The sequence below is a fragment of the Leiobunum rupestre genome, chromosome 3 (genome assembly GCF_980474605.1).
Source record: "Leiobunum rupestre chromosome 3, qqLeiRupe1.1.hap1, whole genome shotgun sequence".
NCBI classification, from domain to species: domain Eukaryota; kingdom Metazoa; phylum Arthropoda; class Arachnida; order Opiliones; family Sclerosomatidae; genus Leiobunum; species Leiobunum rupestre.
Genome location: NC_143386.1, coordinates 54,923,038 through 54,941,864, shown reverse-complemented (window position 1 = coordinate 54,941,864; position 18,827 = coordinate 54,923,038). Strand labels below are relative to the sequence as shown.

The following is an 18,827-nucleotide window of genomic DNA, read 5'->3' as shown; positions in this document are numbered from 1 at the left end:
TAGAAACTCGTGCTTGAGTTCCAGTGAGGGAAATTCGAGTTTGATGGGTGGAATCCGCGGGGATGCGGCCGAAAATCGTGTTGAGTGATAACGGTGGATTTTAACCAACAGTTTGGAGTCTTGAGCAAGTCCAACCTTTTGGAGAAGAGCTTGAACAGCCGCAGTGTCAGCTGAAGTCTCCGCAGCATCAAGAAAGTTATAGAGCATAGCGTTGAATATCCGGCTTTTATCGGAGGAAAGTGACTGCATAAAGTCTAGAATTTTATTTTCTATTTGACTGTTGCGGGCAGTGTCCATAGAGGCTATACCGTATCGCGTATGCGCTGGTCGAGATTTTCGGGTAGATCGGAGTTTTTAATTTGGTCACGGAAAGCCTCTTCCACGTGTTTTGATATATTGTTCTGGAAAGATGCCGTGGTAGACGGTAGGTGAGCACATCCAGTTAAACTTTTGTGTACATTTTCGTAGTTTTCCCTGACTGTTGCCTTCAGGTCAATTAGCTCCTTTCCTTGGCTATCAATATCATCACTAAGGATGAATAAATGGGCAGACTGTTCATCGAGTACGACACGCTGCCCCTCCACATCACTCTGGTAGTTGCCGACTTCGGTGTGGTGAGTGCTCAAAAAAGTAGAAAGGGTATTTATGGTTGCTTTTACGTCGGCAATTATAACATCTTTCGCCTAAAGGTCGGTCTTGAGTTTGGCAATGCACTCACCCTGTTCCATCCGCGTTTTGATAAGATCGGAGACATGGGATCTCAGCACCTTAACAGCGGTTTGTACATCCATACTGATTCGGGTAGGAGCTCCAGGAGGGGGTAATGAAGGAGTGGTAAATTTTTTAGAGGCTGAATCTTCAAGTTTCTTTGAAGAGTTGGATGAGGAGGGCGTTTTGGTCATTGGAGAGGGGCAGTGGCGTAGCTGAGAACTCAGAGGCCCTCCCGCAAAAATCTCTATGGGGCCTCCTTTTCAATTTTTTTACGGTGAGCTGGGTCCCCCCACGCAGCGGGCCCTGCAGACCATCAGCTACGCCACTAGAGAGGGGTTGAGTTATAGAGGAGAGCTCGCGGAAGGTGACAGACTCAGTGGTTTATTTGGACTAAGCTGACAATACCAGCTTAGCTTTAATTTGGGCAGGTCCGTTAATTGAATTCCGACACAGTCAATGTTCTGGTTTGCACGAAGAACAAGAGATCCAATAAGTTATTTTTCCAGATGCTATAGATTTAGGTGGGTCACGTTGAAAGCATTGTACACACTTTCCCGCGACACGGCCAGTTGACATCACATTTTATGTTCAAAACGTTTCTTGAAATAAATGTGTATCCCTGAAACTGTTAAATTCAAATTTGCAATCCCAAGGCTTAAGTGGAGCATGGACGAATGACACTTCTCGGGCCGCTTTTCATTTCCCGCTTACGTTCCGTAGCAACTAGAGATGGGGTTAATTCGCGATTCTCTCATAAGGGCGCTCTGGCTCCGACTTCAGGGGAAAATAAAACGTCACGTGACCACCGAATCTCCACGTGCAGACTTGGAAATAGTGATATTTTTTACGGGGGCCCTGCGGGCCCGCGACCCCCCTTCAGTTTATTTTTATTGAGAGCCACTGGCCCAAGCGGGGGGGATTAGGGGAAAAAATTTAAAATTAGGTAGGGAAAATAGGAAAATAAAAATTGGTTACGTTACTTACATAACATTTATTAACTTTAAAACAAGCAAGTATATTATAATATCACACATAATCATTTGTAACGCTAGATCCCGCTCTCGTATAGGGTAGGAAAACAGAGTTTCAAAAACGGCGTACAAATCAATGTTCCAGAAATTTCCGTAAAATGTTTAATAAATATTTTTTAATTAAATTGAGAGCCCCGGTGGCCCGCAACCCCCGTTCGAATGATTTATTTTAAGAGCCCACTGATTTTTATTAAGAGCCATTGGCCCCAAGACTCCCGCTAATTCCAAGTCTGTCCACGTGTATTTAAAACAAGCCAGCTTGCGATTTTTAAAGGTTTACTAGCGATTTAACAACCGGTAGGTTATTAAAAAAACACTTTATACCTTTTTTAAAAACGTAAAATAAAACGTTTGAATATTTATTGAAGAGGTATGCGCGACACGGCGGCAACGGCGGCAACGGCTACACTGTACGTGAGACTAATACACACAAATCCTTAAGATTGTGTGTAAAAAGCAGTGAAACCACGCAAACGCCTATCCATTTTCGTGCCTTTCCGTTGTATCCGTTCAATAGCTTTTATTTCTTATACTTAATGTTCCAGACCACTTTTCGAGTTCTAACGTGAGAAGAATACAGTATAATTTCATCGAAACGAGGAAAAGTAGTTTAAAGAAAAAGAGGACACTCATTGCAAGTGCTACTTGGCAGTCGCGTGACAAAACCTATAGTAAACGACATTTTTTACATTTTGAGGGAATTAACTTTTTGGATTTCAATTTACATCTACTGTACAATGTATACTTAAATTTACATCTAACTCTTAATTTTCAAATTGACTTTCAGTAGGTTTTGAGGCACGTGCGTGAACGGAAGGACTTAGAACTCTAGACATCTCAAAACCCAAATCACGTTGGAACCGAAGCTGTCCCATCGAATGATAAGTTCATCTAGGATTACTTTTTCCGAGGTGCCAGGCTCTAAACTCGCTTACATTGAAGCTCACAGAATTTTCACTAGTGAAAGACCATCTTGGAGTGCTTAACAGTTGGTCCAAGATCGTAGGTGGTTATCAAGTATGTTATCAACCGCAAACAGTTGTGATCACGAGTTAATCATTATTAAGATCCCGAACAGCGCAGGGCCTGAAATTGAACCTTGCGGAACCCTACTAGAAACTGTCTGATAGGTTGATGTCGATCCACGGCTTCTCTGGTAAAGTAATGTCATCGAGGAATCTCATTCACTGGCTAATTTGCGTTTGATGCCAAGGTCAGAAGGTTTATTGAAATCAAAACGCTTTCAATAGAAGAAAGTATATCAGAATCGACACATAAATCTTAGATTATTATACATTCTCGCTTCGTTTCTGAAGGTACTTACTTCCAAATTTGAGAATAAAAATACGTTTTCACTCTTTATTTATCACCATCAACGTAACCTGGTAATCATTATGTCAACAAAGATATATACAATATAGCTTTTTATGCAGAGGAAGTTTAAAGCCCCTATATATTTAAAAAATAACTTTACCATATGTGTTAAACACGTGATGTGAAATTAATGTTATTGTTCCTTGGGCTGCTCCAACTGCTTCCCAGTGTTCCAAAAGGTGTTTCGTATCTCATTGGATTATCGATAGCAGATTTCGGAGATTCGCTTTTTACATTGGAGCGTTGCTTGTAGAAAGAGCAGCTCATTTCTGGCTACCTGTTGCTCCGAAGTCAGTGACGGAGCAATGAAATACAGAGCAAGTTTTGAATAAAATATATATTTTTAAAAGAAAATTAATGCAGTTTAGGGTAAGAAGGCTTGTAAATTATTTGTTTTATTATATAACAGTTCAGAAATTTGGGATATCGAGGGGCTGATAACTCCCCGTAATCGGTGTACAAACTTTGTAGCTTTGACTGTACTAAATTGATATGTAACTGATTACATAATTAGCATTGCCAAAGGCTGTACTCAGTTTCATATGCCTGTAATCGGTGTACAGAAGTTTAGGAAGTGGTTAGCCCCTCGGGATTTATTAATTTGAAAACTAATGGGTGATAGGTTTTCGGAAAAATTGTAAAACGTAATAAATTTTAATCAATTCTTTAGGGGTGCAAAATATTTACTAATTGCTATTTTCCAATGTGGATTCCGCTTTAAATTAATTGCAGTGTATTTGTAAGTTAAACGGGTTGGTAACTTACGCCGTGAAGAAAAACTGTAGTCAATAGAACAGAATAAAATATATTTCCCGGGCGCTTTCCAGTGTCTTAAGACACGACATTCTCTGAGAAGTGTCCATCTGGTTTTGATCTAAGCCCCGGTGTTTAGTTTTGTTCTATGATCGTTCTATTGTATGTTCGCCAACGTATAAAAACACGTTTCCCTCTTTGTCCTTTCGTTGGTCATTTTGGAATAATTACCGTAAAGCCGAATGATATCGTCATGAAAAATCTATAAGTAACCTATTATCGCAATAGCACTTCATTAGTTAAAAAGCAGTTCGTGAAAAGATCAATAGATTTTCGATACGAATACTGCGTGTTTATGAAAACGCTCCATTTCGATAATTCACACGTTTTTGTTATGTTCGGAAATAATATTGATAATCTCGTGGTAAAAAATTCGCTTTTAGTTACACGAAAGGTTCAAGTCCGTTTTTGTCAGGTTGATAGTTTTCGGTCGTTTTTAGATCGTTATCGTTAAAAACATAATGTTGACGGAAGAAGAGTACCCCGAACATCTAATCGTAACTGCGTATGAGGTAAAAAAACTTAAATAAATTTGGTTCACTAAAATTTACGATTCAGTCCTTTTATTTAGTGGAAACCTCAGATTTGGGTGCAACGCCCGACGTTATCATCGATTACCATCTCAGGTCCCATGAACGATTTCTTGTTATATCTATGCAAATCGATAAACATAAGGTACAATACATACTCACGACCTGGACCATCGAGAGTGGGCCCGGGCCCCGGTAAATCAATTACTCCGGGCCTCAATAGAGTCGTCATTACTACGTTTACGGAGATATACTTGGTAGAAAGGTTAAAATCCGGACCCCAGGCTGCACGAGCCCGGTAATTTTACCGCCATCCCCTCTCTCGTCGGGCCGGCTCACAACTGCATCTACTACCATAAGTCTATAATAAAGCTACATAAGTGTGTCAGTTAGTGGAAATAACTACTGAACGTTCTAATTTCGCACAATACAAGATTAATTTTGGGAAGGAGTGACGAATTCAACTAACTGTTAGATGTTTTAGCCACTCTTTTAGAGCCCATTCAGATAGGTAAAATTTGAATTTGGCCTCCAATAGGACGACTCAACAATGAGCATATATTAGCCCTCAGCTAAAACATACTCTCAACTCCACCTAAATTATGTTGTAGAAGATAGGAAACGGACACACTTATGGGTATTATAGACTTATGTAACTTATTTTAGTTATACCTTGGTTCGACCGGATGAAGACGCGTCCGGAACTTTCAATGACAGTGTCCAAACTTGGTCTGGTATGATGGGTATGATACACAGAAAGGTTAGATGGTTATAAATACTGCATCCATACCTCAATTCTAATATGACGTACCTCGCTTTGGCGCAGGAAGTCAATATGTCAGTAACTCCTCTACTGATTACGCGAGAAAGACTAGAATACGTTTCTTTTTCCAACCCAATGTTCATCGGCATCGTCAAGATTCTAGTCGGAAGACCTGAGAAAGGAAGTTCTTTGTCTGGGTTGATCGCCGCTTTCAATGGCAAGGTAAATAATGCCGTTATCATTTGTTCTGCTCCGATCGTGTTCGGGGTGCGCCTAAATTCGTTGCGTGCCCATTGGACTATCGAGAGCGGCTTCCAGAGAGAATTGGTTTGGACTTTGGACGAATAAACTACTGAACCAGAATCATAAGCAAAAAATCCATTCTTCAAATTGCATCTACCCGAATACAAAGCACGTCTGTAAAAACTTTTAATATCATGCTAAATATATTAAGCTTATTATAAAGCGCACGTATTTAATATATGGGTGGAAATATTTCCAATATCGAACACGGTGGCGCTACAAGCAGCGCTGCTCTAAAAGAACCAAGTAGTTTATTTGTCCATGTTGGGACGTTGCTCGGTAAGATAGCGACTAATATCTGGTTCCCTGTTGCTCCGAGGCTGTAAAGTAATTTGTTTTGACAGTTCAGAAGCAGAGCATCTGAAATTGATGGATTTTATGGAAAATTAATTTTATAGATTTTCAGCGGTATGGTTATTTAGGAAGAGATTTTAAAACGTTGCCATGCCTTTATTTAAAATTTTGCTAGAAATTGGGCCCGAAATACTGTTCCAAAAAACCTACCGTTTCTCATTGGGAAATCGCTCTCGTATGCTCTCTATAATGGGACGATGACGTTAGGCGTAACATTTACTCAATCCAAGAGTGAGTTAAGAGCCGTCTAGGGGCAGGTCAAGGAAAAACGCTATAAGATATCCCTGCTCTAATCAATCTTGGTGTTACACGCTCTTTTCAATCCTTACAAGGTTTGGCTAGGGCTGGGAATCATTTTCCTTCTGGTGCTTCTGGTGAAAGTTCTGGTTCGTGCAGTTCATTCCGAGGATGTGTCTTTCTCCCATATGTACGCGCTATCACTTTGGGAAGCTTTCTCCAGCCTCATTATGAAACGTACGCGAGGTTTTACAGGAGTTCATCAAGATAAAAGTATTCACCTGACGTTTCATTGGTAGAGACGACGCGCATTTAAAGTGTAGCGTTCAAAGCGAGATCTGTTGCAATTCTTGAGAAGCTTAAATGTAATTATAAATTCAGTCTTTACCATGTCGCTACCTATCGTGCAAAGATGATACTAAAATGAGTGGGACCTTGAAAAGGACACAATAACGTTTGAATATCAGATTATCGCCCTGATTTGATTGGTAGAATCTGCTATCACGAGGAGTCACTTGAAATTTGGGTCGAATTTTTAAAATGATTATCTGGCCCTTTAACCAAATGGACATAAACAAAACAGGTCGGTCGCAAGCACAAACTTGACACCCTTTTGATTCGCTCTCCAGTGCCGGACTTAGAGATCCTGGGCCCCTAGGCAGATAAGGAGTCTGGGACCCTTTTTAGAAATAAAGTAAATTTTGGTAATTGTAAAACAAAATCTTCAGCGCAGTTCAACCTAGCAATTTCCAAATTTTTTATTAAGATTGATATTATAGGTTCATGCCTTCGTTAACGGTACTTAAGGTCACTGGAGGGTCCCTTCGAAGGATGGGCCACTAGGCTTAGGCCTAAGTGTGCCTAAGCGCAAATACGGCCCGGTCACCCTCTCTTATTGAGTTTTTTTTTAATATCTAATGATATGACATTCACGTTGAGATTCGCGTATTGAAAGTTGAATACTCCTATCTTGATAAACTATTGTTTTTCTTAATAGAAAAGCGTTGTCGTTTATTAATTATCACCACGACAGCTATCGTCCGCTTACCTAATTCCATATCCGGTCGCATCCTAACGTCTTTCTGGATGGTTTTGGCTTTGGTCGTGGTTCAAATGTACTGCGCCCGAATGACTTCGCTATTGGCCTTTTACAAAGAGCCACCGTTTATCCACAAACTGGAGGATTTGGCTGAATTCCCCGACGTCCAACCCTTACTTCACAAGGGATCTAACGAAGAAGATTATTTTCGCGTAAGCGGAGGATTCGTTTTGGCCGAGGCTTACATTTTATATTGAAATTGTGAAGTTGTTTAGAAATCTTGGGAGAGCGGGGCTCAGATGGAAGTATCTCGACGTCTGAAACCCGAGTTCATTATGCGCGCTGATGATTTGTACAGCGACTTTACGCTGGATTTGATTGAGAACTGCCAAGCCGTGCTTCTACAAGAGGCCCGCGTCTTCGAGGTCATCCTCTCCGAGAGGTACCAGAGGAACAACAGTTCGTGCCGGTTTCGTATGGCTCAACCGTATCGCTCCATTCCTGTTGGGATTGCTTTCTACAAGAACATCAACCGACGCTTTTTGGATGACGTAAACCTGAGGTTTGAACCGAATCTTTTTATGGAGAGGTCAGCGCGCGGGGTTATCTATACCTTATAATAGGTGGTTTTTTTTCGCTTGTCCGGGGACAAAAAGTGTAAGCTTTTTACCCTAAGACGTTTTATTCGTCTGTTCTCGGGGTAAGATTTACCCTGTCCCGAATTTTGTTCGCTTGTTCCAGAGCTCGAAGGTTACACTTTTTACTCCTCCTCGAAAGGAGGTGTAGAGGGAGTAACATAGAGATAAAAAGAAATAGAGGCACTATTGTATCTGGTGAAGTTGACCGCGAGTGCCGACCCCCTTTTCGCCAATGTAGGAAGCCATGAGATGGGCAGATTACGTGGCGCCATCTACGCGCGGTGAAATGAAATACATTATGCCTTTTTGAAAATCAACTGTCATTTGCCTAATACTAGTTACTCTGCCAATCGATAGATGGCGTTGCAAATTCTGCCCATCTTCGCTTTCATACATGCGTGGGGGGGGGGGGGGTGAATTTTCCCGGTCAAAAACCGGGGTGCCTTAACGCGGTAATCTTCCCTCTATTTCTTTTCTCTATGGGGAGTAATCTAGCTCTGTCGTCTGCTTAAATTTCGTTTCACGAAAACATGACGGGAAACTTTTTATAAATAACCTTTAACCTTTAACTACTCCCTTCTTACTCCAACTCGTTTCTTTCGTCAAGACAGAATTGAAGTAAAATGACGTCATATGGCTACACTTTTTAACCTGCTCAAAAAAACCAGAACAGGCGAAAACAAACCACCTAATGAATTGCAACTGTGTCTAGTTGAAAAAACCCTAACCGTGGCGTTTAATTTTCTCGTTAAAGTTAAATTTACTTGGGAGAGTCTTTTTAGATTTTAGAATCGCTAGCGACTGAAAAACCAACGATTCTCATATAGAGACTGTTACTGGATTAAAATAAAGACGGGTTAAACAACAACAATTTATTTTAGAGAAGCAAAAATTCGTAAAGTTACAAAATAATAAGGAGATCTGTTCTCGACCAGTCTCACATTTCCACTGCCTCCTATTCCTTTTTTACAGCGCCACTTTTTCCAACTGGAGGCAAGTTTTGAACATGGTGGCCGGGAACGGAACCGAGGAGGATCCCATTGTCCCTCTCTCTTTTAGCGAGGCGATTTCTCGGTATTTCCTCAAAGAGCCCGCGTGTCATAAATGGGCTTGGTGCTGCTCTGGGCCCAAGTTTACTTTAATGAGTGCAACTGCACTCGGGACAATAGCAATCCTCGATCGTTCCCCATCCGCCACCACTCTATTTTATGACTCTTGGCTTTTTAGGCCAAAGGGCCTATTTTACAATATTTTGTCATGGAAACATTTTAGACCAAATTATTATTATTTTTTCCTAGCATTACTATACTTTAAATTTTGACCTACATTAAGTTTTACCTAAAAATGAAATTCAATTAGAATTACAAACCCAGAGTTTTAACCCTCCCCACCGTAACACGCCAGTGTTACACAATAGTTATTAAGTTCAAATTACTGAAATAGAAATGTCCAATAAAGAGTTCAAATTAGAATTGTTCACAGAGATTATTGAAATCAAGAATAACAAAAAAAAGGAAAATTTTCTTTCCTACGATACATCATACAAGTTATACATAAATTAACACTATACGCGAATACAACATTAATAAAAAACAATTCAATGAAAGTTAGTCAACCAACACCAGAGCATTTCCAATCTCATTTTCGTCTAATTTATAAAGCAGTTGGATTGGTCGCCTGATTTCGCTGCCGTTTGACATTCGTACCCAACACGATCTAATACAACCCCCACGAGTCTCGCGACCTTCAACAAGTTTAGTCACCAGCCCCAGTTTCCACATTTTACGCGGTAATTTGTCATCTCGTACTATCATTACGTCCCCGACCTTTATTTTTACATCTCGTTTAGCTAAACTACTGTAATGGGCATTGCGCAGCTCCAACAGGTATTCGTGACGCCAACGGTTCCAAAGTCTTTTCATAAGCGCGTCTCGATGTTTAACTCGTATAAGCATCTTTTTTTTTGCTGTTATTGTTAGCTGCAACGGCATCATCCTTTCCCTGTGGGGGTAAGCAGGTCCCCCTTTTTCCAAGAATAAAGTGTGAGGGGGTCAGGGGTTCTGGCTCTTGAGCGTCATTAAAAACGTATGTTATCGGTCTCGCGTTAATCACGGCTTCGGTCTCCGTGAGCAGGGTCTCCAGTTCTGGATAAGTGAGGGAAGCTTTACCGAGAACCTTTTTAAGGGTCGTTTTCGTTGATCTCACCATTTTCTCCCAGTAGCCTCCCCACCAACTGGCTCTTTCCGCAATAAACTTCCACTCTACTCCCTTATTTCCAAAAAACTGCTTAACTTCGTCGCTGTTAAGATTTCGCCACATTAGCTGTAGATCTTTGCTCGCGCGTTTAAATGTTTTTGCGTTGTCGTTGACAATTAGGTTAGGGATTCCACGCCGTGATACCATTCTGCGAAAGGCTAGTAAGAACTCGTAAGCTGACAACAACGATACCAGTTCCAGATGAATCGCGCGCGTCACAGCGCATGTAAATAAACAAATGTAAGATTTAACTGGACCGCCTTGTGACTTCACGAACACGGGTCCGGCGAAGAGTACGCCGACAACTGTAAACGGTGGCGATTCCGTTATTCTTTCGCGAGATAATTGACCCGTGATTGCGTCGCACGGCTTTGCTGTAAATTTTTTACATATTATACAGTCTTTACTATTTTTCGCGCTAATTGGCGGCCAGCGGTGACCCAATATCTCTCTCTGACCCGAGTTATGGTCGCCTGTATACCACCATGCATTATTTCTTCGTGGCTTCTTCTCATTAATAATTCCGCAATCCTTTGCTTTTGGTTAATAATTATCGGGTATTTCTGACTATAGCTAAATTCTGACTCGCCTAATCTACTTCCAACGTAAAGTATTCCCTGATCAGTTAACTTGGGTTTCAACGTTACAATACTTGATTGTTTAGATAGCTTTCGATTTCCCTTTAAATTCGCTATTTCTTCCTTGAAATCCTCTTTTTGTATATCTCTTATCCATTTTTCCTCCGCCCTGGCTATTTCTTCGGCGGTAACTGGGCCCTCGCGTCGATCTATTTTTCTAGTCCTTTCGGAAAATCTAGTCATCAGAGCCGTTATTCTAAAAACCTTTGTTATACTACTGTATTTCTTTAGGTCTATAATATTCTGAATTCCCGTTGGTGCGTCCAACGTCACTGCCATCACTGTTTTTCGACGCTCCGCCTCTACTTCTTCATTACATAATTGGGAGTTTTCGGTAGGCCATTGTTGTTCGTTTTGACGCAACCAAGCTGGGCCTACTAACCACTTTCCCTCGATTACGTCCTTCACCCTAGCTCCTCTGGTCGGTATGTCCGCCGGATTTTCTAGCCCTGGGACGTGTCGCCAACAAGAAGGATCTACGAATTTCTTAATTTCGGACACTCGATTTTGAACGAAAGGTTTCCAATTATTTCCTTTGATCCAATACAAAGCAATTTGCGAATCGGTCCACATTTTTATCTCGACACCGTTTTTTCCGAAAACTGGTTCAACCGCGTTAACTAGACGAGCTCCTAAGATGCAACCCATTAGCTCTAATCTCGGTAATGTCAGTGTTTGGGGTTTCAGGGGAGCTACTCTGCATTTAGACGTTACGAGAGAGACGCCTATCCTTCCCTCTTTGGTTTGGTAGCGCGCGTAAACAACGGCGGCATACGCCTTTACGCTGGCATCAGTGAAACAGTGAATTTGAATGTTCGATTCCTTTTCGCCTTGCCCATAATAGAATCTAGGGATCCTGAATTTACTTAAATGGGTCATCTCAGCGCACCACTGTCTAAACTCTTCGCTCATTTCACCTGGAATTTTGTCGTCCCAATCTAATTCATCTGTCATCGCCCATAAGGCTTGAAATATAAATTTTGCTCTGACTGTGTAAGGAGACAAAAATCCCATCGGATCAAATATCTGAGACACTGCGCTTAGGATGAATCTTTTTGTAGCGGTTGCGTTTTGTAATATTTCCATTAATTTTGATAGGTCAAAAGTAAATACATCAGCTTCCGGATTCCAAAGTAGCCCTAAAACTTTCTGACTAGGATTGACCTCTCTGTCAAACCTAACCGCTACCCCAGTGTCGTTATCTTCCCCTCCTATCTTCTTCATCAATTCGGGCGAGTTAGAGTTCCATTTTCTAAGCCGCATGTTAGCTTCTCCCATAATTTCCGACGCTCTTTTTGCTAAGTCGTAGGCTGACTGTACATCTTTCGCACCCGTTGCGAGGTCGTCCACGTAAAAATCATTTTGTAATATGTCTGATATTTCCGGATCGCTGTCTTTATATTTATCAGCGTGGGTTATGATTGTCGCCGCGAGAAGAAACGGGCTGCATGTTAAGCCGAAGGGTACTCGCTGCATGCGCAGCACCGTGTAATCGTTAGGAATAATTTTACCGTTATTATCTTCCTTAACCCACAAAAAACGAACACTGTCTCTGTCTTCCCTCTCCAACGCAACCTGAAGGAAGGCCTTCTCGATATCGGCCGTTATCGTTATTTTGTGGTGTCTGAATCTTAGTATCAGTTGTAGCATGTCTTGGTACAGGTTTGGGCCTCTAGCTACGCATTCGTTAAGAGAAGGAGTCCCGTAGGCGTGACTAGTTCCATCTAAAACCACCCGCAATTTAGTGGTAGAACTGTTTTCCCTTTTTACCGCTTGGTGGGGCTGATAAAAGGTTCCCGCGGGGCGAATGTGAGGATCCTGAACTACCGCTGCTATTCCATTTTGTAATTGTTCATTTATAACCCTTTTATAATCCGAATAGAAAACTGGATCTCTCATAAACTTCCTAACTAAACTTCCCATTCTTTTAGTCGCTACCCCGAAGTTATCCGCCAAATCTTCTTTACTCCTAATCCACGGCAAGCTCACACTATATCTACCATCTTCAAATTTCAATTTATCTTTAAAATTTTTAAAAACTTGATCCCCTTCGAAATCTTCTTCTTTGGGGTTAATTCCTAAACTTTCCAACTCCCAAAAGGACTGTAATCTTTTATTTATTTTATCCACTCCGATATTCATAACTGCTACGCCAAAACTCCTAAATTCCGAATTACTGGGGTCCCACGTGGGCCCCTGAAGAGCCCAACCTAATTGAGTCTCAATAGCCACCATTGATTTTCCAAATCTTTTAATTTGCCCTCTAACTATCTCCCAATAATAATCAGCTCCTACAAGGAGTCCAACGCTCGAACACGTTAATGTTTGGTAGCTAGCCTCGTCCGCCATCTGTAAACCTTACTCTTCCATTATTTTTTCAATATTTCCACAATAGGTGTTTCTATAAAATACGGGAGGTCATGTGACAATGTTTTGTCTACGTCACTTAGCCGTAGCTCTTGAAGGTAGAGTGCACGCGCGGCAGTCGCGAGACTCTTCCAAATCTAAAACCCGCGTGCACATCTCTCGTGCAAGTAAAGCACTTAAATAACTGGCGCTCGTGGCGCAAATAAAAACATTTTATATTTAAAATTTGTATTGTTTTATTTTATAGAAACACCTATTGATAGTAGTAACTGTATTACATAAGTAGGGTACCTCGATAGCGATTATTTCAATTTTGGTTTCGGGGAATCTAGTATTTTCCAAAATTAATTTAACTTTTCTTCTCTCTACCCGCTCTGGGTTTTCATTCCCAAAATTGTGGATTGTCACCCATTGCCTGGCCACCTCGGAGAGCCCTAAACTACGGGATATCTCTTCCTTCACGAACGTAGCCTGGCTGCCCCCGTCCAAAAGACAGCGGATCTCTTCTTTTCTCTCATTCGTGGGGTTTTTCGCAATAGCTCTCGCTGTTTGCAACAGTAGAGTCTTATCTTTCCCTATTGTCCCGACTACTCCGACGGTCTTAGGCTCCGTGTGCTCTGTCTGTTTATATTGCGTATTTGTCGCTCCATTTTTAAAAGTCTCTACTTTCTTATTCGCATCGTTCCGTTCGCAAAGCGCGGTACTATGCCCGCGACGACAAATTTTACAAGTATTGTATTGAGCGTGGCAATTTCTGGAGTCATGATTGAATTTTAAACAGATAAAACAACGGCGGGCTTCCTTAACTATGTTCCACTTCTCATCTAGCTTATATTTGGTGCAAGACGTTGACGCGTGCGACGGCCCTTTACAAAATACGCAGTAAACGGCTTTAGCTACTACGTTGTTCGATAGCGCTGCCGCGCTCATATGACCATTCTTGGGTCTGGTGTCGTACCGGCTGTATCTATTAAAATTATCTACGCGTTTCGGTGGATCGGGTTGTTTAGTTTCACGCCTTTGCGGTTGGTATACTTCTCCGAGCATTTTACAAGTTTCCCTGCTTTCAATTTGTTTACGCAAAAAGCTAATTAGTTCGTCCAAATCCCACTCGGCCGATGCCCCTCTATATTCCGTATATTTTAGTCGAATGTCTGGTGGCAGACACCCTATTAGCTTAGGGCAAAGGAATGTACCATTAACAGCGGTATTGATGCCAAGAGCGCGCAAACTCCTAATTTTTACTTCGTATAAATTGCGAAGGGCGACCAAATCCGAAGAACTGCTTACGGGTTCTAATTTTAATAATTTTTTCATATGGGCATACCCGACAATATCATGTCGCCCAAACCTTCGGCAAGACCAGCGGCGGAAGTCTCGTGTCCTCTTGTCCTTTCGCGCAGTTTCCTCCCCCACACGAAGTTCTGGTGTTATTTGCTCTTGTTGCTGCTTGTGCCCTTTGTTCCAATTCCTTGATTCTCCTGATCGCTCTATTCTTCGCCAACATTATTTTGTTTTGGTATTCGTCTTTCTTGGTGAGCTCTTCATCTATGGCTGCGTCACTATCCGTAAATTTTAAAATCTTCTCGTCCAAGGGTAGTAATTCTTCCTCCTTTCTCGATATTAGCGTTAGCTTGTCTTCAAAGTCCGCTATTGGAGTACTAGCTTCCCCCAATAGCACGTCTAATTGATTAACTAAGTTAGTAGCTGCAGTCCGTATTGTTCCGCGAATTTTCACTTCTCTCGCCCGTTCTCGATCCGTCATTTTTAAATATACAGGCTGTCCAAACAATTCTAGATCTCCGTCACTTTCCGTTTTTTATACTATTTATTATTCCGTTATAAATTTATCCGATACCGACGTCCAATTTTCGGCAACTGCGCGGAAGTCCGAAAACCCGCTTTTCCGTTTCCAAGTTCGATTTACCTAGTTCGTTAGTCCGCTATGATTTCCGGGTTTCGGCACCATGAAAAAACCCTAACCGTGGCGTTTAATTTTCTCGTTAAAGTTAAATTTACTAGGGAGAGTCCTTTTAGATTTTAGAATCGCTAGCGACTGAAAAACCAACGATTCTCATATAGAGACTGTTACTGGATTAAAATAAAGACGGGTTAAACAACAACAATTTATTTTAGAGAAGCAAAAATTCGTAAAGTTACAAAATAATAAGGAGATCTGTTCTCGACCAGTCTCACATTTCCACTGCCTCCTATTCCTTTTTTACAGCGCCACTTTTTCCAACTGGAGGCAAGTTTTGGTGGCCGGGAACGGAACCGAGGAGGATCCCATTGTCCCTCTCTCTTTTAGCGAGGCGATTTCTCGGTATTTCCTCAAAGAGCCCGCGTGTCATAAATGGGCTTGGTGCTGCTCTGGGCCCAAGTTTACTTTAATGAGTGCAACTGCACTCGGGACAATAGCAATCCTCGATCGTTCCCCATCCGCCACCACTCTATTTTATGACTCTTGGCTTTTTAGGCCAAAGGGCCTATTTTACAATATTTTGTCATGGAAACATTTTAGACCAAATTATTATTATTTTTTCCTAGCATTACTATACTTTAAATTTTGACCTACATTAAGTTTTACCTAAAAATGAAATTCAATTAGAATTACAAACGCAGAGTTTTAACACTTGTCAAGCCATCTAACCACTACTAGTGAAACTAATATGATTTTTGCGCTAAATTTAGAGTAGACTGAATTAAAATTGAACACTATCATGCACCAGTAAAATTCGTTCTTAAGAGGAAATTAATAGGTGTTAAATGCTTATTTATATATATAATGTAAGTATGCGAAAAATACTAAAATACAATTGTCAATTTACCAAATTGGGTAAATGAATTAATTTGGGTAAACTTAAAATTTTAGGTAAAATCAAGTAAATTTAATTAATTTCACAAAAACCTCGTGAATTGCCGATAATTTGGGTAAAATCAAGTAGAATGAGACAAAAACGAATGAATTGGGTAAATTCATGTCGTTTTGGATAAGATCAAGTACATTTCAATAAAATCGAATAAATGGAATAATTTTAAAAAAATCCAAAAAGTGGATAAATTCGATTTAATTGGGTAAACTCTAACATATTTGGGTTAAGTAAGGTTTAAATTAATATTAATTTCACATAATTGGATAAAAAAAATATTTGATTTTAAAGTTTAATTTTTTTAAGAAATATTTAAATGTTATACGCATCTTAAATTATTTATAACCTAAATTCTTATTTAACAATAAATAACATTTTCAAATTATTTTTCTTAAACAATTACGTCTTCGCGAGTTCCGAGTCATGCTAGATTTGAGAGTTGTAAAACGGAATTACTTTACTTTACAAGATGGTTGTCAATCCCGTAAGCGTTGTGCAGTGTTTAAAAAGGTTTAGTAGAATTAGAATTTCCATATATTTCACGATAAACTACTATTTATCACGACAAAAAGAAACATTTTACAAAAGAACTTTTTAAAAGTTTGTGTTACCGGTACGTGGTCTAGATTATCTTTGGTGTTACGTATTAACAGAATATGTTTTACAAGAGTAAGAGCCGAAGAGGATTTGGCTGGTAAGTTTCGAATTTTATTTTAAGCAGGTGCAGAAGAAACGCCGAAAACTTTTAAGTGTATAGACATTGTAAACTCTTATCGGCGTTAATTACATGTTAGTGTATTGTGTAGGGGGTAACAAGCGGGGCAAATATGTCCATTTGCTGTGTACTATTTTGCTTTCAACTATTATTTTTAACCTTTTTTGGTTTCGTTTTGTCCCATGGACAATTTTACATCTTTCAAATTATTTTTTTTTTAAATGTATAATTATGATTTATATACAGATTATTTATTTATATCCATTTTCAATTATTGTTTCTTTAGTGTTATTTTATACATATATCGGTGGTGTTGCTATATTTTTCTTTATTGTTATGGTACAGAGAGCTATCCTACAGTATCACCTGGATGCTCTCAAGCAGGCAAGGATCTTGGGCAAGTCAACCTAATTTAGTAAATGACCAGGGCGCTGAAATTCAATTCGAAATAAAGAATAACTGCTCAATGAAAGAAAGGAGGAGATTTTAAAAGTAATTGCCAATCACCCCAGCTGGAGCCTTAAAAGGCTGCAAGGAATTCAAGTTTAAAAATTACAAATAAAAGATTGTAGCAACAAGTTTTATCAGGAGGGACAAAATACGAAACATTTCAATTTATTGAAAAATCTGCTTTTGAAAGATTTAAAGAATGCGTAAAAGATCAAAATATATAGCAATGGGCTATACAAGCGTCGCATACTTTTAGAGACCCAAATTTTAATTTCGAAGCATTGGCTTTCGAATTATAAATCTAGGCATGGAATAACCAGTAGAAAAATAACAAAACTTGTCAAAAAAAGATAATTAAGAGACGTAATTTTTATTTCTGAATCTGGAAAGGATTTTCAGTCCGTGATTAAAGAAATTGCACCAAAATACAAGCCTGAATGTATTTTGAGTACCGAACAAGCTCAGGGAGAAAAGCTCACATTAGGCTATGCTAGATCTCCAACAAACCTAGTTACACTGTACAATATGTAATCAATATGGCTGGGAATATTGTTGGAGATGTATATCTTTGCCGGTAGGAGCGATCGGGGAAATTGGATCCTATGGTACAAGAGGTTATTTTTATCGCACCAAACGTCACGCTGACGTGTAAGTGTCTCTGGAAAATTGACAACTTCTCATGTCGAATATTTTCTTGACAATGTTATTCTAAAAGCCATTAATCAAGATTTTTTGATGATTCTGGATTCTTGGTCAGAACAGACAAATAAATCGATTTATGAAAATCGATTTGGAGTAAATGGCAATCCGAAATGAGAAATTCAAATAATTCCTGAAAAAACAACGTCCATTTGTCAGCCATTAGACACCACCTTACATCGACAGCTAAAATATTTGGCGAAACAAATATATTTCACAGCAACTCGTGAGTTTCGGCTGAAAATCCTGTCGATGAAATTACTACCAGAAATAACATCATCATTCGCTACTTCATAACCAGTTGCCAGCGCCAATCTTCAAGCCAATGATACAGTATTGTTGGTTCTTTTCAGGACTGTGGGACGAAAAGGTTCTTTTTACTCCATAAAAGAAGTTTGTTTTACGTTCGCAGCTCCTCCGTTTCGTGTATTTGTAAAATGCGCTCTTTGTAGGGCAATATTATGCTTTACCTGCTTTACTATGATTACCACATGTCTTTCCAGTGATTTTTTGCTTCTGCACATCATAATTAGCACAATTTCGACCTTTTCATGTTATTGTTTTGGAAAAATATTTTTGTACTTAAGACTAAGCAATTTAAACATTTTAACCTTTTTTCGAAAATATAAATCAATTCTTGAATAACCTCAATATATAATAAAAAATATATTTATTATTTCAAATTCAGCTTCTGTCATCAAATTCGCTTAATCACTTATTTTAAAATGATATTACTAAATAATTAAAAATCTACCAATTCATTCGCTTTTGTCTCACTATAGAGTCTACTTGATTTTACTCGAATTAGCGATTCACCAAGTTTTGGTGAAATTAATTAAATTTACTTGATTTTATCTAAAATTTTCAAGTTAACCCAAATTAATTCTTTTGGTATTTATTCATATATATATATATATATATATATATATATGAATAAATACCAAAAGAATTAACTTGACCCCTAAATAAGCATTTAAAACTTATTAATTTCCTCTTATGAACGAATTTTACCAAAAAATTACTTGCATTTACCCAAATT

The 18,827-nt window shown here is 39.5% G+C and overlaps 2 protein-coding genes across 2 annotated transcripts; one reads left to right on the top strand and one right to left on the bottom strand.

Moving 5' to 3' along the window:
* Nucleotides 1-4,390: 4,390 nt before the first annotated feature.
* LOC149952668 (putative glutamate receptor) lies at nucleotides 4,391-7,775 on the top strand. Its single transcript, XM_090169787.1, has 7 exons — nucleotides 4,391-4,441; nucleotides 4,501-4,604; nucleotides 5,126-5,219; nucleotides 5,286-5,444; nucleotides 6,212-6,389; nucleotides 7,114-7,367; nucleotides 7,431-7,775. The coding sequence occupies exons 1-7, from the start codon at nucleotides 4,391-4,393 to the stop codon at nucleotides 7,773-7,775; spliced, it is 1,185 nt and encodes a 394-aa protein (XP_090025913.1).
* Nucleotides 7,776-9,731: 1,956 nt separating this feature from the next.
* Nucleotides 9,732-14,819, bottom strand: LOC149952667 (uncharacterized). The gene is made up of 4 exons (XM_090169786.1): nucleotides 14,406-14,819; nucleotides 13,424-14,230; nucleotides 10,531-13,036; nucleotides 9,732-10,423 (listed from the first exon to the last, which is right to left on the bottom strand). The coding sequence occupies exons 1-4, from the start codon at nucleotides 14,817-14,819 to the stop codon at nucleotides 9,732-9,734; spliced, it is 4,419 nt and encodes a 1,472-aa protein (XP_090025912.1).
* Nucleotides 14,820-18,827: the final 4,008 nt, after the last annotated feature.

Bases quoted from the DNA above. Each gene is read 5' to 3' on its own strand.
- LOC149952668 (XM_090169787.1), top strand. From the start codon at position 4,391: ATGTTGACGGAAGAAGAGTACCCCGAACATCTAATCGTAACTGCGTAT. The intron at 6,390-7,113 runs GTATTCACCTGA...TTTTCTTAATAG, and splicing joins AGGAGTTCATCAAGATAAAA to AAAAGCGTTGTCGTTTATTA. The intron at 7,368-7,430 runs GTAAGCGGAGGA...GAAGTTGTTTAG, and splicing joins ACGAAGAAGATTATTTTCGC to AAATCTTGGGAGAGCGGGGC.
- LOC149952667 (XM_090169786.1), bottom strand. From the start codon at position 14,819: ATGACGGATCGAGAACGGGCGAGAGAAGTGAAAATTCGCGGAACAATA. The intron at 14,231-14,405 runs GTTTGGGCGACA...CTTTGCCCTAAG, and splicing joins CGCCGCTGGTCTTGCCGAAG to CTAATAGGGTGTCTGCCACC. The intron at 10,424-10,530 runs GTATACAGGCGA...AAAAATTTACAG, and splicing joins CGAAGAAATAATGCATGGTG to CAAAGCCGTGCGACGCAATC.